The sequence below is a fragment of the Rhinopithecus bieti genome, unplaced genomic scaffold (assembly GCF_001698545.2).
Source record: "Rhinopithecus bieti isolate Rb0 unplaced genomic scaffold, ASM169854v2 scaffold_574, whole genome shotgun sequence".
NCBI lineage: Eukaryota > Metazoa > Chordata > Mammalia > Primates > Cercopithecidae > Rhinopithecus > Rhinopithecus bieti.
In genome coordinates this window covers 5140147-5162109 of record NW_016803605.1, presented here as the reverse complement: position 1 = coordinate 5162109, position 21963 = coordinate 5140147, and the positions used below count along the sequence as shown (strand labels likewise).

Sequence of the window (21963 nt, the reverse complement as noted above, 5' to 3'; positions counted from 1 at the left end):
AAAAAAAAAAAAAACCAAAAAAGTTTGTAGGTTAACTTTTAAAACTTTTTTTTTTTTTTTTTTTTTTGAGATCGAGTCTCGCTGTCACCCAGGCAGGGGTGCAGTGCCACGATCTCAGTTCACTGCAACTTCTGCCTCCCAGGATCAAGCGATCCTCGTGCCTCAGCCTCCCAAGCAGCTGGGATTACAGGCGTCTGCTACCATGCCCTGCTAATTTTTGTATTTTTAGTAGATACGTGGTTTCACCATGTTGGCCGGGCTGGTCTTAAACTCCTGGCCTCATGTGATCCATCTTGACCTCTCAAGGTGCCGGGACTACCGGCAAGCCAATGGCGCCTAGCCGGCCTACCTTTTAAAACATTTTATCTTACAGACTTTTTCTAATTTTCAGTGGCACTAATTTACTCTCATAATGAAAACCAAAAGCACTACTCACATCAAAGCCAACTTATGCACCTACAGAAGAAGCCCAAACCATCAAAAAACAAACAAAAAAACCCCTCAAGCCAAAATTCATTTACACCTTATATTCCTTTTCATGAAGTGGGTCAGATACTGCAAGAGCATTAACTACTTAATGAGGGAGAAAACTATGATTTGCAGATATGAGAATATACGAGGTCACAAAGTGAACACTGCAAGTTAAGGGGTGAGGGGGCACAGCAAGCGCTCCAAGACTCAACAACAAAAGTTTGCGTGTGCTGTGCTGTTAACTTTGGGCATCTCCCTGGTTTCTTAGACATTCCCTAGATCTGGGACACCAGTAAAGCGTTTTTAAAAAAGAAAGGAAGAAAGAAAAGAGCCCAGCTACTCAGGAGGCCGAGATGGGAGGGGTTTGAGGCTGCAGTGAGCTGCACTGTTCTCCAGCCTAGGTGATATAGTGAGACTGTCCTTTGAAATAACCAACCAACAAAAAAACACGGAGAGTGACACGAGGAGGGCGAAAAAGTTTTTTTTTTTTTTTTTTTTTTTTGAGACAGAGTTTTGCTCTTGTTGCCCAGGCTACAGTGCAATGGTGCAATCTCAGTTCACCGCAACCCCCGCCTCCTGGGTTCAAGCATTTCTCCTGCCTCGGCCTCCTGAGTAGCTCGGATTACAGGTATGTGCCACCACAGCCAGCTAATTTTGTATTTTTTTTTGTATTTTTTTTTTAAGTAGAGACGGGGTTTCTCCATGTTGGTCAGGCTGGTCCCGAACTCCCAACCTTAGGTGATCCGCCCGCCTCAGCCTCCGAAAGCGCTGGGATTACAGGCATGAGTCACCGTGCCAGGCCGGACTTTTTTTTTCTTTCTTTTTAAAATGGAGTCTCGCTCTGTCACCCTGGCTGGAGGCAAGGGCGCAATTTCGACTCACTGCCAACTTCCACCTTCTGGGTTCAAGCAATTCTCCTGCCTCAGCCTCCTAAGTAGCTTGGATTACAGGCGCCTGCCACCATGCTGGCTAATTGTTTTGTATTTTTAGTAAAGATGGGGTTTCACCATGTTGGCCAGGACGGTCTTGAACTCCTGACCTCAGGTGATCCGCCCACCTCAGCCTCTCAAAGTGCTGCGATTACAGGCGTGAGCCACCACGCCCGGCCATGAAAAAGCAAGTTCTAACATGAAGGATGACTGTTAAAGTCATGCCGCCAGACAACAGTTGGCTGGAAATAAGAAAGCATCAGTGAAGAGTAAGGAGGTACATAAACTAAACAGTTTCATAAACAGTACATAAACTACAACCGTCCAGTGAATATCCCTGATGGAACACACCACGCCTGACAATACTTAATCTGTTAGTTAATTCATGAGGACATACTGGTAAAGAGTGAAGGTGTATTTAAATCTCAATTAAAATTTGGAAAATATGGTAGGAAATATGAAAATACTAACCAATAAGCATGAGTACAAGTATCTGCAGATGAATTATACTGATCTAACCAGTGCATCAGGGCATCATCTGAGACGACCTGCAAAAATGAGAAAAATTTCACTGAAAACAGTACTGCTTTAAATAAACTGGTTACCTAGTCTCGTCTATAATTCTAAGAGGCAACCAATTTAAAATAATCTCTACACAAAAAGCCTTACTGTTGCCATTAACTGAATCTGAATGCCATTTGAAAAGTTCTGTCATGCTGGTTCCTCTTATACAATACATTTTTCAAATAACTACTTAACTTTGTTTTCAAATCAGAATGGCTACAAATAATAATATAAGGTAATATTAATAAAATAAAACCTAATAGTAAATGCTAGGAAAAATAGTCGCTTACTGTTTTCTATAAATCATTGCAAAATATAAACATAGAGGCATCCTCACAATAAAACTAAGAGGCAGTGAGAAGGGCTTTAAACATTCTAACTTTTGTGATTAGCACTGGAAGCTTCCTTTACTGAAGAGGTAAGCTATTTCAAATAATCATTTTAGGCTGGGCACGGTGGTTCATGCCTATAATCCCAGCACTCTGGGAGACTGAGGCGGGTGATCACTTAAGGCCAGGAGTTCAAGACCAGACTGGCTAACATGGCAAAACTCTGTCTCTATTAAACATACAAAAAAAATGAGCCAGGTGTGTGGCACATGCCTGTAATCCCAGCTACTTGGGAAGCTGAGGCACGAGAATCACTTGAACCCGTGAGGCGAAGGTTATAGTGAGCCGAGATCGCGCTACTACACTCCGCCTGGGCAACAGGAGGCACCTTAGAAGTTTCTTGAGGCTGGTAGCATGAAGACTGTGATATCAGCATTCCAAAAGCTGACACTTTCCTTAAACCAGGCTGGGTGTGGTGGCTGACACCTGTTAATTCTAGAACTTTGGGGGGCAGAGGTGGAAGAATTGCTTGAGCCCATGAGTTCCAGACCAGTCCAGCCTGTGCAACATAGTGAGACCTCATTAATAAACAAAAAAAAAAAAAGGAAAATATAACGTCATACCTAGAAAAGCTATCTTAAACAATTTCAATATATTATAAAATAAGCATGTTTTTTGTTTTTTCAGACAGAGTCTTGCTCTGTCACCCTGGCTGGAGTGCAGTGGAGCAATCTCGGCTTACTGCAGCCTCCACGTCCCAGGTTTAAGCGATTCTCCTGCCTCAGCCTCCTGAGTAGCTGGGACTACAGGCGTGCGCCACCACACCTGACTATCTTTTGTATCTTTAGTAAAGACGAGGTTTCACCATGTTGGCCAGGCTGGTCTCGAAATCCTGACCTCCAGTGATCCAATTGCCTCGGCGTCCCAAAGTACTAGGATTACAGGCATGAGCCACCACGCCCAGCCAAAATAAGTATTCTTTTCTTTTCTTTTTTTTTTTTTTTTTGTGAGACGGAGTCTCGCCTGATCTGCCGAACTGGGAGTGCGAGTGGCCAGATCTCAGCTCACTGCAAGCTCCCGCCGTCCCGGGTTCACCCCATTCTCTCTGGCCTCAGCCTCTCCGAGTAGCTGGGACTACAGGTGCCCGCACCCTCGCCCGGTGTCAGTTTTTTTTTGTAATTTTTAGTAAGAGGACGGGGTTTACCGGGTTAGCCAGGATGGTCTCGGATCACCCGACCGGTCGTGGAGTCCGCCTCCGTGCTCGGCCGTCGCCAAATGCCGGATTACAGGTCTTGAGCCACCTGGCGCCCGGCCTTCTTTTCTTTTGAGATGAAGTTTCACTCTTGTTGCTCAGGCTGGAGTGCAATGGCTCCACCTTGGCTCACTGCAACCTCTGCCTCCTGGGTTCAAGCGATTCTCCTATTTCGGCCTCCTGAGTAGCTGCGATTACAGGTATGCATCACCATCCCGGGCTAATATTTTTTTTTTTTTTTTTTTTTTTTTTTTTTGAGACGGAGTCTCGCTCTGTCACCCAGGCTGGAGTGCAGTGGCCAGATCTCAGATCACTGCAAGCTCCGCCTCCCGGGTTCACGCCATTCTCCTGCCTCAGCCTCCCGAGTAGCTGGGACTACAGGCGCCACCACCTCGCCCGGCTAGTTTTTTGTATTTTAGTAGAGACGGGGTTTCACCGTGTTAGCCAGGATGGTCTCGATCTCCTGACCTCGTGATCCGCCCGTCTCGGCCTCCCAAAGTGCTGGGGATTACAGGCTTGAGCCACCGCGCCCGGCCTGTTGCATTTTCAGTAGAGACGGGGTTTCTCCATGTTGGTCAGGCTGGTCTCAAACTCCCAACCTTAGATGATCCGCCTGCCTCGGCCTCCCAAAGTGCTGGGATTACAGGTGTGAGCCACTGCGCCTCACCCAAAATAAGTGTTCTTATATAATATAAAGTACAAATGAGAAAATACCTTCTTATATTTCTTTTTTAGATCAGCATAAATTTCTAATTTGAGCTGTTTCCCAGTATTTGGTCGATAAACTAAGAAAAGTTTCTTTTTAGGATTCACTTCTTTAACTAAGATGGCAGTTTTCTTGTTGTTCCTTATCTGTTTAAAGAAAATGACAAAATATAAAGATTTTACAACACACACTTTAAGACATGTTTTTGTATCATCATGTCAGCAAATATAATCATTTGAGACTGTAACACTAAGTAAATACATAGATACGTAACTTCAAAAAACACCAAAGCTGCTTGTTTAAAAGACTGTAACATGGCCACACCCAAAGCGCAGTTATTGGACCTTAATTCTGGCTAAAACGAAGGTTAAAGACCAAAGTTATCTTCAGAAAACTATGTGGAATTAGCTTTAATGCACAAATGTCCAATACAGATCATTTTGCTTCTTTTATTTCCTGTACCTAGAATCCCAGTCAAGCAGCCTCAGAAAGATAAGAAAAACCAAGTGTAATAAAATGTTAACAGTAGAATCCAGGTAGTAGGCATTAGGGGTCTTCAGAGAAAGTTCTTTTAGCTCTGCTGTATGTTTTTAAACATTTCTCAGTAAAATGGAAAAAGAAATGTTACTCTCCTTTCAGGTTAACAATAGAATTCAAGTTTCTCTAAGCTAAGGCCTTGGATAGCCCCAGTGCTCTGCGCTTGTCTACTCCGCCAGTACTGCCTTTCCTGATGTCACAGGGTTTTGAAGGGCAAAGTGAGAGATCACCTGATAAAGTGTTCTGTAAACAGCAAAGCTATGGCAGCAGAAAGCAAAAATGTTGAACAAATCGTCCACATATATGGAGGTAAAAATGGAAAAAAGGGAAGCATTAGAGAAATGTTGGAATCCAGGTATGTATTTTTAACTTTTTTATTTATTTATTTTTTGAGACAGAGTCTCGCCTGTCACCAGTCTGCAGTATAGTGGCACGATCTTGGCTCACTGCAAGCTCCGCCTCCCGGGTTCAAGGCGATTCTCCTGCCTCAGCCTCCCAAGTAGCTGGGACTACAGGTACCCACCACCATGCCCAGCTAATTTTGTATTTTCAGTAGAGACAAGGGTTCTCCATGTTGGCCAGGCTGGTCTCGAACTCCCGACCTCAGGTGATCTGCCTGTCTCAGTCTCCCAAAGTGTTAAGATTATAGGCGTGAGCCACCATGCTTGGCCTACTTTTAACTTTTTTTTTTTTTTTTTGAGATGGAAGTCTCGCTCTGTCGCCCGGGCTGGAGTGCAGTGGCCGAATCTCAGATCACTGCAAGCTCCGCCTCCCAGGTTTACGCCATTCTCCTGCCTCAGCCTCCCGAGTAGCTGGGACTACAGGTGCCCGCCACCTCGCCCGGCTTTTTTTTATTTTTTAGTAGAGACGGGGTTTCACCGCGTTAGCCAGGATGGTCTCGAACTCCTGACCTCGTGATCCGCCCATCTCGGCCTCCCAAAGTGCTGGGATTACAGGCTTGAGCCACCGCGCCTGGCCGACTTTTAACTTTTTAAAGTTGGATTTATGAGAGAAACTTTAAGAGAAAGGAGTTACTCTTAAAACTCCATTTAACTCAAGGAAAAACAACTGGAAAATTCATTTCTTCCATAATGAAGACTGAACAGCTTCTAAACAATCATTTCTGGAGCAACACGGAAGGAAAAAGGAAAGTTTCAAAGTAAAACCATTTTCCCAGCCCTCTACACAATAAATCATTGTTTGCGGGACTATTACCTTTTTATATTAATTCTTATAATAAAAAACATAATCTTTTACTTACTTTCTTCTTCATGAATATTAAAGACCCTTGGTCTCTTACTCTTTCCAACGAATTGAAACATTGTTTATATAATTATTGTAAAGTCATAAAACAATGGTTAAGGTGAAGATCATATTTAAAATTATTTATCAGCTGACAGGAAACATCCAAACCTATACTTACAGGATAGTGTTTAGACACTTAAGAATGGGCTCTGTCTTGACAGTGTCAGGTTAATTATACATCACCACAGAACAGTGGAAAGCAATTCTGACACTGACTTCCTAATGGCAGCACAGGTTACACACACTGAAAAGTATGGTGGCCTAATGCTGTGAAGGTTCAAAGGCAAACGAAGACCGGGAATGAGGTCTCTAGGGCCACCACTCCTCATGCCCAGCCACCTGTTGTCACGCAGAGAATGAAGGACCAGTATTACCACATCCTTCAACCTAAGGGAAACGGGATCAGGACTTTCATCACAATCTACCAACAGCGATATTCTGGCAATACTTTCAAATTAAAACTAATAACCAAGAGCCAGGTGCAGCGGTGCATGCCTGTAATCCCAGACATTCAGGTGGTCAAGGTTGAGAGGATGGATCAAGCCCAGGAGGAGTTTGAGACTGTCCTGAAAACAATAACCAACACCCTATGTGGACCAATCAAAATGGCACCTATGGGGGAAAGCCGAGTAAAATACGTGAATTCTACCAGTGTCAACATCTTGGTTGTGATATCACACTACAGTTTTGAAAAATATTACCACTGGGGGAACTGGTAAAAGTATGCAAGATGTTTATCTGTATCATTTCTTATCATGACATGCAAATCAACCTAAAGTTCAATCAGTATTTCAAAAACCCCAAAACCACCAAGGCACAGTAGCTCACAACTGTAATCCAGCACTTTGGGAGGCCGAGGTGGGAGCATTTAAGCCTATGAGTTTGAGACCAGCATGGACAACACCGTGAGATATCAACCGCATTAAAAAACACAAAAAAAAACTAGCCAAGTGTGGTGGAGGGTACCTGTGGTCCCAGCTACTCAGGAAGATGAGGTGGGAGGATTGTCTGAGCCCAGGAAGTTGAAGCTGCAGTAAGCCGTGATCACACATGCCACTGCGTATCAGCCTGGGTGACAGTGCGAGCGAGATCCCATTACAAAAACCAAAACCAAACCAGAAAACCCCAACTCAACTAGGAGCCAGATCCTTTGAGAGCTTTTCTCTAGATCAAGGATCAACAGCTTAGGCCTGTGGAATAAATCTAGCCTGGCGCTTCTAAACTGAAGTAAGTTTTAAGAAGGAATGAAGGGGCCGGGTGCGGTGGCTCACGCCTGTAATCCCAGCACTTTGGGAGGCGGAGGCGGGGGGATCATAAGGTCAGGAGATCGAGGCCATCCTGGCTAACATAGTGAAACCTTGTCTCCACTAAAACTAAAAAACTTAGCTGGGCGTGGTGGCACACGCCTGTAGTCTCAGCTACTCAGGAGGCTGTGGCAGAAGAATCGCTTTAACGTGGGAGGTGGAGGTTGCAGTGAGCCAAGATCGCGCCACTGTACTCCAGCCTGGGTGACAGACTGAAACTGTCACAAAAAACAAAACAAAACAACCCCAAATATCTTAGAGAACTGGTGAAATAAAAATTATGTTGTCTAAAGTAAGTCAATATGAAACTCAAAATACTGTTAAGTATCTATACATACATGTATAGTTATGTGTGCACACACACACCCCTTAGTTCTGTCCACAGAAACAAATCATAACTGAAATAATGCAGCTGTTTTACTAACTGAAAAATGAGTCTTCAAGATATAAAGCATTATTAAGACTAAAGCAAGTCTCTGTCTTATGAAAAATGCTTGATTTAAGAAAACGTTGGCCGGGTGTGGTGGCTCACGCCTGTAATCCCAGCACTTTGGGAGGCTGAGGTGGGCAAATCACGAGGTAAGGAGATTGAGACCATCTTGGCTAACACGGTGAAACCCCATCTCTACTAAAAATGCAAAAAATAATTAGCCAGGTGTGGTGGCAGGCACCTATAGTCCCAGCTACTCAGGAGGCTGAGGCAGGAGAATGGCGTGAACCTGGGAGGCGAAGCTAGCAGTGAGCTGAGACTGCACCACTGGACTCCAGCCTGGGCGACAGAGAGAGACTCCGTCTTTTCTTAAAAAAATAAAAATAAAAAAAATAAAAACAATAAAAACAATAAAGAAAATGTTAACAATTCAGCCGGGTGTGGTGGCTCACACCTATAATTCCAGCACTTTGGGAGGCCAAGACAGGCAGATGATCTGAGGTCAGGAGATCGAGACCAGCCTGGCCAATATGGTGAAACTTCGCCTCTACTAAAAATACAAAAATTTGGCAGGGTGATGTGGCTCACACCTGTAATCCCAGCACTTTGGAAGGCTGAGGCAGGCAGATCACCTGAGGTCGGGAGTTCGAGACCAGCTTGACCAACATGAAGAAACCCTGTCTCTACTAAAAATACAAAATCAGCCAGGCCTAGTGGCACATGCCTCTGATTTCAGCTACTCGGGAGGCAGAGGATGCGGTGAGCCGAGATTGCACTATTGCACTCCAGCCTGGGCAACAAAGAGCGAAACTCTGTCTCAAAAAAAAAAAGAAAAAGAAAAAAAGAAAATGTAACAATTCTAAACTCGCATCTAATAACATCCTTTAAAATACATTAAGTAAAAACGTAATACAAATGGACAAATCCACAATTACAATGATAAATTACCAAAACAGAGAAAGCTAAACACAACTGGGAAACAGGTACAAAGTGAAGAGACAATTACAATGTTGGCCGTTAAAAAGTATTATATATCTGAATAGCATTTAAAGGAAAAGTCGTACTTGCAATGACAAGTAAAAGCCATCGTCTGGTCCTGTCAGCTCAGCCCAAATCTTGGTAGCTTCCTCCCATGACATTCCCCTCTCTACACTAATCTGTAAGAGAAACAACAAAATTTAAACTCATTTCTGTAAATGCATCTCATGGGAAGACGATAATTTCACATGCACAACATTTTCTAAACTTACTGTGTATAATTCTACGTGGCCAGAGGTTGAATACCCTGGAGTCAGAAACTTTTTAACATCACTCTTCCTCACCTTTTCATCTCCAGAACCAAGATCTTGAACAAAAGAAACATATAAATGTAAAAGAACATTTTATCAGGGACACATATTTAAAGAATTTCTCTACTCCACATTTTCCCTGGCGACGTTAGGAGGGATATTTTCCCTACTTACCTAAGATTCCCATATCATATCTTCCATTTTTTTTGGCATTTTGAACAACTGCAGTAAGTGTGTCCGCAAAATACTGAAATAATGCATTCTGCTGATGTACCTCCATGCCTAAAATTCTATTTAAAAATTTTCCTATGTTGTTATAATCTGTAAAGACAAAAGATGAATGTTTTCATGCATTCAAATAATTAAAAATTTTTTATTCATCTAGGCTTAGTTTGAGTCCCACTTTCTCTTCTAAAAGTCTTCCTTCTTAACTCTTACACTGTCCCCACAAGGCTGTAATCTGCCCATTTCTCTCTCTAGGAATTAGCACCACTGCAGGATATGCTCAAAAGAGGTTTGTCAAATTAAATTTTTGCATCTTCAGCCTCACTTATGGAAAGCATGAACACAATTCAGTACATAAGAAAGCTCTCCAACACTGACTTCTCAACTGTAGCAGCACAATTATAATGTCTGGGAGCTTTGGGAAACTACAAATGTCTAGGCTCCACTCGTGACTTCAGTAATTTTTTGTTTTGTTTTGTTTTTTGAGAGAGAGTCTTGCTCTGCTGTTGCCCAGGCTGGAGTGCAGTGGCGCAATCTTGGCTCACTGCAACCTCCCTACTCCAGATTCAAGTTCTCCTGCCTCAGCCTCCCGAGTAGCTGGGATTACAGATGTCCACCACCACACCTGGCTAATTTTTGTATTTTTAGTAGAGATGGGTTTCCACCATCTACGTCAGGATAGTCTTGGACTCCTGACCTTGTGATCTGCCTGTCTTGGCCTCCCAAAGTAATGGTATTACAGGCATGAGCCATCATGCCCAACCAATTTTTTTTCTTTAGACAGAGTCTCGCTCTACTGTTGCCCAGGCTGTAGTGCAGTGGTGCAATCTTGGCTCACTGCACCCTCTGCCTCGCGTGTTCAAGCCCCACAGCAGCCAAAACCACCCAGAATGTTTTCAGAACATGAAGCTTCCCCTTTGGCTCAAAAGCATACATCATAATGGACTTCAATACTATAGCAACAGTTACATGCCTACAGAAAGTTACCTTTATCGAGAGTAAGAATTCCCGAGCGATCTTCTACATTTATCAGGCCAACTCCTATCAGTCCTTGTCGAACATCTGTAAGAACAGGATCAACTCTGACTCATAAATTACAAGGGATGTCTACAATGTACCCCTAAGTGAGAAAAGTATGTTGCAAGTAACATCATGCCATTTAAAAAAAACCTTGATATTTATATAAACATGGAGCAAATGTAGAGAGAACTGCCCCTGTTCACACTGTCATCTGTGACCTAAGAAGGTGAGAATGGAAGGAGGGTTAAGGGGACCACATTCTCTCTTCATTATACATGTTAAGATTCTTTTCTTTTCTTTGAGTCTCACTCTGTCACACAGGCTGGAGCACAGGATGCGATCACAGCTCACTGCAACCTCTGCCTCACGGGTTCAAGCAATTCTCCTGCCTCAGCCTCCCGAGTAGCTGGGACTACAGGCTAATTTTTGTATTTTTAGTAGAGACAGGGTTTTGCCATGTTGGCCAGGCTGGTCTCAAACTCTTAACCTGGAGATCCACCCAGCTCGGCCTCCCAAAGTGCTGAGATTACAGATGTGAGCCACTGTACCAGGCTGCAACATTATTGTCATTACTTATAATAAACAAGTTACCTATCTATCTATCTATCCATCCATGTATTTTTTGAGACAGGGTCTCAGTACGTCGCCCAGGCTGGAGTGCAATGGCATCGTCTTGGCTTACTGCAACCTCTACGTCCCAGGCTCAAGGGATCCTCTCACCTCAGCTTCCTGAGTAGCTGGGACTACAAGCGTGCACCACTGTGCCTGGCTAATTTTTTTGTAATTTTTTAGAGAGGGGGTTTCTCCATGTTGCTCAGGCTTGTCTTGATCTCCTGAGTTTAAATGATCCACCTGTCTTGGCCTCCCAAAGTGCTGAGATTACAGGTGAGCCACTGCGCCTAGCTATAACCTGTAATTTTAAGAAGTTAGAAATAAATCAAGGAGTCTTTTTTTTTTCCCCGAGACAGGGTCGCTGTCACCCAGGCTGGAATGCAATGGTGCCATCACAGCTCACTACAGCCTCCACCTCCTAGGCTCAAGCAATCCTCACACCTCAGCCTCCCAAAGTGCTGGGATTACAGGCATGAATCACTGCCCCCAGCCCAGGGAGTTGTTTCTGACACTGCTGATGTCAAAAGGAGTGAAGGTATAGGGTTAAGACTTAACTGCTCTTGTGGAAAGCCGAGAGTACTGATGGACACCCCTAACTGGTATGCCAATAGGAACTGTTAAGAACACATATCAGTATGTGTTAATATACTAAAAGGACTTTCTAGTGAAAAATGCTAACTCCCTCTGGGTGCATTGGCTCACGTCTGTAATCCCAGCACTGTGAGAGGCTGAGGTGGGAGGATCACATGAGGCCAGGATTTCAAGACCAGCCTAGTCAACATGGCAAAACCCCATCTCTATTGAAAATACAAAAATTAGCCAGGTATAGTGGCAGGCACCTGTAATCCCAGCTACTCGGGAGGTTCAGGCAGGAGAATCCTTTGAACCTGGTGGTGGAGGCTGTATGAGCCAAGATCATGCCATTGCACTCCAGCCCAGGTGACAGTGCGAGACCTCGTCTCAAAAAAAAAAAGAAAGAAAAAAAAAAAGACATTTACAAATACATGAACGAAAAAAGGCTATGCTATGAGCCACATGTATCCATCACCCAGTTTAAACAACTGTGAATTCATGGCCAATTTTGTTTCATCCAAACCTCCCACCCCTACCAATCAATCCTCAAAGATTACTTACCTAGGTACTTTTTCAACTTTAAATTGAATTTTAAAAGTTATTTGGGGCTGGGCATGGTAGCTGATGCCTATAATCCCAGCACTTTGGGAGGCTGAGGCGGACAGATCACAAGGTCAGGAGATCGAGACCATCCTGGCCAATATGGTGCAACCCTCTCTACTAAAAATATAAAAATTAGCTGGGCAGGCCGGGCGCGGTGGCTCAAGCCTGTAATCCCAGCACTATTGGGGAGGCCGAGACGGATAGGGATCACGAGGTCAGGAGAGGAACCAGCCTGGCTAATACGGGAAACCCCGGGTACTAAAAATACAAAAAAACTAGCCAGGCGAGGAGGCGGGCGCCTGTAGGCCCAGCTACTCGGAGGCTGAGCAGGAGAATGGTGTAGAACCCGGGAGGCGGAGCTTGCAAAGTGAGCTGAGAGCCGGCCACGGCCACGCAGCCTGGGCGGCAGAGCAAGACTCCGTTCAAAAAAAAAAAAAAAAAAAAAAAAAAAAAAAAATAGGTGGGCATGGTGGCTTGGCCTGTTAATCTGAGCTAACCGGAGGTGAGCAGAGGAGGAATGGCTTGAACCAGGGAGTTGGAGGTTGCCAGAGAGCCGAGATCACACCCACTGCACTCCAGTCACATGGGCAGAGAAACAGAAGGGAAGACAGACGGTATATAAAAAAAAAAAAAAAAAACGGCATTTGGCAAAGTGAGTTTTACTTAATGTACTAAAATGACTTTCCTCTGTTAAATCTATTATTAGACAAACATGCTTTCTTTTTTTTTTTTTTTTTTTTTTTTTGAGACGCAGTCTCGCTCTGTCGCCCGGGCTGGAGTGCAGTGGCCGGATCTCAGCTCACTGCAAGCTCCGCCTCCCGGGTTTATGCCATTCTCCTGCCTCAGCCTCCCAAGTAGCTGGGACTACAGGCGCCAGCCACCTCGCCCGGCTAGCTTTTTTTGTATTTTTTAGTAGAGACAGGGTTTCACCGTGTTAGCCAGGATGGTCTCGAACTCCTGACTTCGTGATCCGCCCGTCTCGGCCTCCCAAAGTGCTGGGATTACAGGCTTGAGCCACCGCGCCCGGCCGACAAACATGCTTTCACTATATCAACAGTAAGAGCACCTTCATTTGAATAAAATTTGCTTTAATAAATGTGTTTAATACAAGATACTTATGTGTCCTAGTAACCATTAATTTCAAAGTTTTATACAATTTATGTCCAAAGAAAAAAACTAATATAACAGCAAACGTTACAACAGGTTCGAGTACATCTTTGTCAATAATCATTGTCGTTGTTATGAATATTTTTAGAAGTTACCTTTAAAAAATTCTCCAGGATAGTCTGGAGGTGGTGACACCATAGGAGAATCCAAGTTTACAATGGATTTCATGACAATTTCTAAAGCATTTCTTCCATACTGCAAAAAAATTCAAAACCTTTAACCACTTTCAGCATTTGGATACTCTTCAATCACATTACCACCTAAATACTATAAAAACTATTGGCTGGGCACAGTGGCTCACGCCTGTAATTTCAGCACTTTGGGAAGTTGAGGCGGGTGGATCCCTTGAGGTTGGGAGTTCAAGATCAACCTGACCAACATGGTAAAACTCCATCTCTACTACAAAAATTCAGCTGGGTGTGGTGGCAGACACCTGTAATCCCAGCTACTCGGAAGGCTGAGGCAGGAGAATTGCTTGAACCTGGAAGGCAGAGGCTGTAGTGAGCCAAGATGGCGTCATTGTGCTCCAGCCTGCGCGACAAGAGCAAAAAACTCTCTCAACAAAACCCCCAAAAAACCACAAACTATTATTGTACCAAAGATTCAAAAAAGCAATTCTCAATTATCTTTATACTTATTTATTTTTTTCTTCTTTTGGAGACAAGAGTTTCGCTCATCACCCAGGCTGGAGTGTAATGTCACGATCTCCACTCACTGCAACCTCTGCCTCCCGGGTTCAAGCGGTTCTCTGCCTCAGCCTCCCAAGAAGCTGGGACTACAGGTGCCTGTGGCCACCATGCCCAATTTTTTTTTTCCTTTGAGACTGAGTCTTGCTCTGTCGACAGGCTGGAGTGCAGTGGTATAAACTCGGCTCACTGCAACCTCTGTATCCCAGGTTGAAGTGATTTTCCTGCCTCAGCCTCCTGAGTAGGTAGGACTACAGGCTTGAGTCACCACGCCCAGCTAATTTTTCTATTTTTAGTAGAGACAGGGTTTCACCACGTTGGCCAGGATGGTCTCGATCTCTTGACCTCGTGATCCACCCACCTTGGTCTCCCAAAGTGCTGGGATTACAGGCGTGAGCCACTGTGCCCAGCCACACCCAACTAATTTTTATATGATTTTTTGAGACACGGTTTTGCCCCACTGCCCAGGCTGGAATGCAGTGGCGTGATCTCGGCTCACTGCAACCTCCGCCTCCTAAGTAGCTGAGACTGCAGGTGCGTGCCACCACGCCCAGCTAATTTGCTGTATTTTTAACAGAGACAGGGTTTCACTATGTTGGTCAGGCTGGTCTCGAACTCCTGACCTCAGGTGATCCACCTGCCTTGGCCTCCCAAAGTGGTCGGATTACAGGTGTGAGCAACCGATTCCGGCCTAATTTTTATTTTTTTTTTTTTTTTTTTAGTACAGATGTGGTTGCACCATGTTGGCCAGGCTGGTCTCGAACGCCTGACCTCAGGTAATCCACCCCCTGGGCCTCCCAAAGCGCTGGGATTACAGGCATGAGCCATTGCGCCTGGCCTTTATATATATTTTATACTGCCTAGTTCATGTCTCTACACATAGCAAACGTGAGAAAAATTAACTTCCTTTACTTCTGAGAACTCACAGTTAATTCATTCTCATTTGTTCTTGTTTTCCGAAAGGAATAAAGACAACCACATTGCTGTACTGATACTTAACATGTGATCTAACGTACATGTGAAATTCTGTCTTACAGGAAGTCATGATTTTAAAGCAAATGCATATGAGAGGCAGTTTTGTTTTAGACAGTAACTACCTTTCTTTCATGTTCCCTACAGCTACCATACACTATCCTAAGTTTTCAGAGATACTGAAAGTTGAAATGTACCTTATTATCAAAGTTGAACCTGCTCAGATCCCTAGATTCTGTTGCTCTTCTATCGCCATGTGTAAGTGCCCCCTATTAAAAAAAAAATTTCAATCAAGGCACAGGTAACCTTTTACCAGAAAACAGGTACAACAGATCATCTTTTACACACAGCCACACAACTCCAAAACTCACCAAACTCTCAAGTCTTTTAGCAACAATAGATGCAAATCTTTGTTCTCCTGCCAGTTCAGAAATCAGAAAGACATATTCAGGAGCAGTCACTTGGTTTGATCTATGAGTTCGTCCTGCAACAAAATTTTTTTTTAAAGATCATTGATTTTGTTTGCTGAACAGAGAATATTCTGAAATGTATTCCTAGCATTTAATACTGAACTGGTATTGGGAAACCACTAAACAATAAAAATTACAGATAATGTTAAATTACCAAAACACACATAAAACTTCTCAAAGATAGAAGTATTAGCGTTGCTATCCCAATTTTGCTTAACTACATGTTACTGATACACAGTTACTCTAGATTTTCCCACAATTGTTTTTCAAATCATTGGTCACAAGAATATGAAGATGGAGGGAGGAGTTGTGTGCCTTCAGTGAAGCTACTGAGGTTGGAAAAGCATATGGAAGTAGCAGCTTCTGGTATGGACCTAATACATCCTTAAGTTTTATAAGGACACTCCTTGAGGAGCCCTGTTCTTGGAACCCCACAAATTCCCACCATATATATATTTTTTACAACTTGTAAACAGGCAAAAAATGAATTCATAATGCACCATATACTATAAGGTACATATAACACTCGTTAAATGCAAGATCTGAGATTTCGAGTTATAAGATGCAAGACACTGGCCGGGCACAGTGGCTCAAGCCTGTAATCCCAGCACTTTGGGAGGCGGAGGTGGGCAGATCACAAGGTCAGGAGATCGAGACCATCCTGGCCAGCACGGTGAAACCCCGTCTCTACTAAAAAAATACAAAAGATTAGCCGGGCGTGGTGGCGGGCGCCTGTAGTCCCAGCTGCTCAGGAGGCTGAGGCAGGAGAATGGCGTGAACCCAGGAGGCAGAGCTTGCAGTGAGCGGAGGGCACCCCCCCCCACTCCAGCTGGGGGAACAAGGAGAGACTCCTTCTAAAAAAAAAAAAAAAAAAAAAAAAGANAAAAAAAAAAAAGACATTAAACAGGATTTGTTGTTGTTGTTGTTAGAGTTTCGCTCTTGTTGCTGAGGCTGGAGTGCAATGGCTCGATCTCAGCTCACTGCAACCTCTGCCTCCTGGGTTTAAGCGATTCTCCTGCCTCAGTCTCCCGAGTAGCTGGGATTACAGGCGTAAGCCACCACACCTGGCTAATTTTGTATTTTTAGTAGAGACAGGGTTTCTCCATGTTGGTCAGGCTGGTCGCGAACTCCTGACCTCAGGTGATCCGCCCACCTCAGCCTGCCAAAGTGCTGGGATTACAGGCATGAGTCACTGCGCCCAGCCTGTTTTTGTTTTTGGAGACAAAGTCACACTTTGTCACTCAGGCTGGAGTGCAGTGGTGAAATCATATCTCACCGCAACCTTGAACTCAAGTAATCCTCCCACCTCAGCCTCCTGAGTAGCTGGGACTACAGGCATATGCCACCACATCCAGCCAATTTTTCTTCTCTTCTCTTCTTTTTTTTTTTTTTTTCTGAGATGCAATCTCCCTATGCTGCCCAGGCTGGAGTGCAATGGCGTCATCTCAGCTCACTGCAGCCTGCGCCTCCCAGATTCAAGCGATTCTCTGCCTCAGCCTCCTGAGTAGCTGGGAGTACAGGTGCGTGCCAACACACCCAGTTAATTTTTGTATTTGTATTTTTAGTAGAGGCTGGGTTTCATCATGTTGACCAGGCTGGTCTCAAACTATTACCTCAAGTGATGCACCCACCTTGGCCTCCTAAAGTGCTGGGGTTACAGGCACAAGTCACTGCTCTCAGCTCAGTTTTTCTTTTCTTTTGATAAAGACAGGGTCTCACTATGTTGCCCAGGCTGGTCTCAAACTCCTGGACTCAAGTTATCCTCCCACCGTGGCCTCCCAAAATATTGGGATTACAGGCATTAGCCACTGTGCCTGGCCTAAACCTAGGTTTTGATATGCACAAATTTACCCAATGATTCCTAGCTGGATAATTAAGTGAAATCCAGTTGTAGGAACTTACCGAATTGTTGAATTGCTCTATCAGCACTCCAGGGTAATTCTAAAGTCATATGAACTCTTCGTCTTTGATTTTTAGCTCTCCTATCTGCTTGTAATGAAATACCTGAGCTGGCAGCTTCTGAGATGATAGCAATATTCTGTGTTAAATATAAGAAAAATAAAGTCACCTTTGCATAAGAACAAGCAGGCCAGTGCCTTAAATGAAGTCCTTCAGCAGACTGCTTACTCTCTCCTTCTTTCTCAACAATAAGACTCCCAATTTTATTTCCCAGTCTCCCTTACAGCTAAGTGTGAACATTCTCCAGCCAGCAAGGTGTAGGTAAAATGTATGATGTACAGAAAATGTCCTTAGAAGCAGGGGACATGCCCTTCTCATCCCCTTGTCTCCTCTCTTTTAGGTAAAATGTAGAGGTAGTGACAGAGTCTGAAGCAGGTATCTTGGAATACAAAGGTCACTTGGAAATGGAGGCCCACGTAATCTAATGGACAGCACGGAAGATGCCTGGGCTTCACGGGGGCATGCAAGCCCTGCTCCACCTGCCCAATGTGTCCACCAGAGAAATAGTCTTCCCTCTTATTGAAACGAATACTTCACAGACTTTGTATTTTCTGTTATTTAGCAACCAAAACTAATTCCAACTAATGTAATTCCTAATGCATAAGGGTGTAGATTAATGAAGCAATTACATAAAATAACTAATACCTGTACCTACAATCTTGAAAATATGTATCATTAGCTTTTTGTATATATATATTTTTTGAGACAGGGTCTCACTGTGTCACACAAGCTGGAGTGCAGTGGTGCAATCATAGCTCTCCACAGTTTTCACCTCTCAAGCTCAAGCGATCCTTTCACCTCAGCCTCCCAGTAGCTGGGACTGTGGGCATGTACCACCACGTGACTACTTTCCCTGTACGGGGGGAGGGGGGTCCCACTATGTTGCCCAGGCTGGTCTCAAACTCTTGTAATCCTAGCACTTTTGAGAAGTTGAGGTGAATGGATCATTTGAGGTCAGGAGTTCAAGACCAGCCTGGCCAACATGGCAAAACCCTGTCTCTATTAAATATACAAAATTAGCCAGGTGTGGTGGTTTGTGTCTGTATTCCCAGCTACTTAGGAGGCTGAGGCAGAGAACTGCTTGAACCCGGGAGGTGGAGGTGGCAATGAGCTGAGATCGCACCACTGCACTCCAGCCTGGGGGACAAAGGGATGGTCCTTCTCAAACAAACAAACAAAAAGTCTACAGAAAGAGTCTTTGGGTCAGCACAGTAGCTCACGCCTATAATCTCGGCATTTTGGGAGGCAGAGGTGGGCACATCACTTGAGGTCAGGAGTTCAAGACAAGCCTTGTCAATATGGTGAAACCTGTCTCTGTCAAAAAATACAAAAATTAGCCAGGCGTGGTGGCACGTGCCTGTAGTCCCAGCTACTCGGGAGGCTGAGACATGAGAATCACTTTGACCCAGGAGGCAGAGGTAACAGAGTTAAGATCATGCCACTGCACTGCACTCTAGCCTGGGCAACCGAATGAGACTCTGTCTCAAAAAAAAAAAAAAAAAAAAAAAGGAGTCTCTGGAGGCACCCAAAATCTCTACAATGGTTGGATATGGGAATGTAATCTATAAGCCATTTACAGTAAATCATCTTAATATAACATGATACAGCAATAAAATACACAGTGAAACCAAAGTTACTAGTAATATGGACACACATAAATATTTTAGACTCAAAATCAGAATGACACTACAATGACATTAGATGTCACAATACCAAGACGAACTAAGAGAACATTTTTTTTTTTTTTTGAGACAGTTGCCCAGGTTGGAGTGCAATGGTGCAGTCTTGGCTCACTGCAACCTCCGCTTCCCAGGTTCAAGCTATTCTGCTGCCTCAGCCTCCTGAGTAGCTGGGACTACAGGCACCTGCCACCATGCCCGATCAATTTTTGTATTTTTAGTAGAGGTGGGGTTTCACTATGTTTGCCAGGCTGGACTTGAACTCCTGACCTCATGATCCGCTCGTCTTGGCCTCCCAAAGTGCTGGGATTACAGGCGTAAGCCACCATGCCCGGCATGAACAAAGTGTTTTACATAATGATTAAATATTTCAAAAGCCTCCAAAGCACTCAAGAGCCATATCTAATTCTATGCATTATACACAATACTTATTATATTCAATGATAAAATAATAAAAACATGTAAAATATTCAGTGAGTAAGGGCAATTACTAAAAAAATATGTGTAATAGCTCTGTTACCCAGGCTGGAGTGTAATGGTGCGATCTCGGCTCACTGCAACCTGTGCCACCAAGGGTTAAGCTATTCTCCCACCTCTGCCTTCTGAGTAGCTGGGACTACAGGTATGCACTACCACACCCAGCTAATTTTTTGTATTTTCAGTAGACACGGGGTTTCACCATGCTACCCAGACTGGTCTCAAACTCCACAGCTCAAACGATCTACCCGCCCTGGCCTCCCAAAGTGCTGGGATTACAGGCCTGAGCCACTGCACCTGGCCAATACTTATTATATTTAATGACAAAATAATAAAAACACAAACAATATTCAGTATGTACAATTACTAAAAAATACAGAATGACAATACTCAATGGACATAACTTATATTAAAAGGAAAAAACTCTTCTGAAGCTTCATCTAAATATACGGGCATTGTTCTTTTCACTGAGAAGCATCCCAGTAAAACATACCTTATCTCCATCCATAAATCGCTGTTTTTCTGTGATGTTTAGTATTTCCACAGGCACATCAAGTTCAGATCTTGACTCGTAAGATATGCTTCCATCATCATTGCTGACAACCCGTCCCTTGCGGCCGGTCATCTGAGAAGCCAAACAATGTCATTACAATGAAGGTATCTGACTGCGGTGGATGGACTCAGTGCCTCTTTCCTTAAAGACACTTGGGAGATAAGAGCACAGGCTGTGCTGCACCAGGCACTGGAGGATACAGAACACTGTAACATAGTCCCTGGAAAAAGCTTGACACATGGCCACGATCACAAAAGGTGCGTGACAAGTGCAGTAACTAGGACCAGTGGCTTGGGACAGACACTCAGATACTGGAGGCAGCAGTTCATTGGGTGCAGGATGGCAACAAAAGTAGAACAATTCTATGATCTAAGAAATTCTATGATCTAATTCTATGATCTAAGAAATTTAGATTATGATCTAATTCTATGATCTAAGAAATTTAGATTATTATGTGATGATACTATAAATGCAACTCATTTTACAGGGGTTCAAATGGCAAAAATGTCACCAAGAGATACAGGCCTATTTACCTCAGCAACGTTCTCAGGGCCACCAAGTTCATCGATAAGTTCATCCAGGGTATTAGGGGGGAGGTCTTCAGCTAATTTTTCTAGCTTATCAAGCAGGTCTTTCTTCATCTGCTGAGCCCTTTCCACAGCATCCTGACTTGTTATAAGGCTATTGTTACTGTTGGTATTACTGTTAGCTAGGTAAAGAACATTTGTTAAAAGTTAGTACAAAGTTTAAATATTTTTATTTAAGAGTATTTCAAAAAGGAAGTTTCTATATGGATACCTGGTGTACTGTTAGGAGCAGGTGAGATAACTGGTGTAGATGAAAAACTAGGTCGTTTTGATCCAAGACCTGATGCTAATAAGGCACTTTGAATAGAATCTGGATCTATACTTTTCTTCTTTTTTTTCTCTTTGTTTTTCTTGTGGTCTTTTCTGATTAACCAGGGATCTGAGTATTAAGGAAAGATATATGTCAAATTACTTGTTAAAACAAGTACAGGATCTTCAAAGGAAACAGCCTTTGAAATTTTTTCTTTTTTGAGACAGACTTTCACTCTTGTTGCCCAGGCTGGAGTGCAATAGTGCAATCTCAGCTCACTGCAACCTCCACATCCGAGGTTCAAGTGATTCTTCTGCCTCAGCCTCCGAGTAGCTGGGATTACAGGCATGTGCCACCACACCCGGCTAATTTTGTATTTTTAGTAGAGACAGGGTTTCTCCACGTTGGTTAGGCTGGTCTTGAACTCCCAGCCTCAGGTGATCCGCCCACCTCAGCCTCCCAAATTGCTGGCATTACAGGCATGAGCCACCGCGCCTGGATGAAGTTTTTTATATTGTTAACTGATAATTGATCACCACCTACATTAGTCATCCATACACCACAGGGTACAAATCCATGTTTTCAAGTTAAAAATAACTGCACAAAATTGAGGTTATCTTCTCACATATATGAGGCTGAAACCTCCAGAAGGTAGATAAGCCTGGAGCTCTCCACCAAGCAAAGATTAGAATCTGTGTGATCATTTGTACTGTACAGAAGAAAAGGTTTCGCCGGGCGCAGTGGCTCAAGCCTGTAATCCCAGCACTTTGGGAGGCTGAAACAGGCAGATCACAAGTTCAGGAGATCGAGACCATCCTGGCTAATACGGTGAAACCCCGTCTCTACTAAAAAATACAAAAAACTAGCCGGGCGAGGTGGCGGGCGCCTGTAGTCCCAGCTACTTGGGAGGCTGAGGCAGGAGAATGGCGTAAACCCGGGAGGCGGAGCTTGCAGTGAGGTGAGATCGGCCACTGCACTCCAGCCTGGGCGACAGAGCAAGACTCTGTCTCAAAA

General features: G+C 43.9%; 1 protein-coding gene across 1 annotated transcript in view; it reads right to left on the bottom strand.

The window, feature by feature from the left end:
- The window catches only part of SBNO1 (strawberry notch homolog 1), a 78498-nt gene that overhangs the window by 5926 nt on the left and 50609 nt on the right, over positions 1-21963 (bottom strand). Inside the window, 13 exon segments of the mRNA XM_017889942.1 lie at positions 1872-1948; positions 4260-4397; positions 8892-8984; positions 9078-9172; positions 9291-9437; positions 10329-10403; positions 13412-13511; positions 15172-15243; positions 15346-15458; positions 17347-17482; positions 20053-20184; positions 20646-20821; positions 20911-21078. Of these exon segments, the coding sequence (XP_017745431.1) occupies positions 1872-1948; positions 4260-4397; positions 8892-8984; positions 9078-9172; positions 9291-9437; positions 10329-10403; positions 13412-13511; positions 15172-15243; positions 15346-15458; positions 17347-17482; positions 20053-20184; positions 20646-20821; positions 20911-21078 (1522 nt within the window).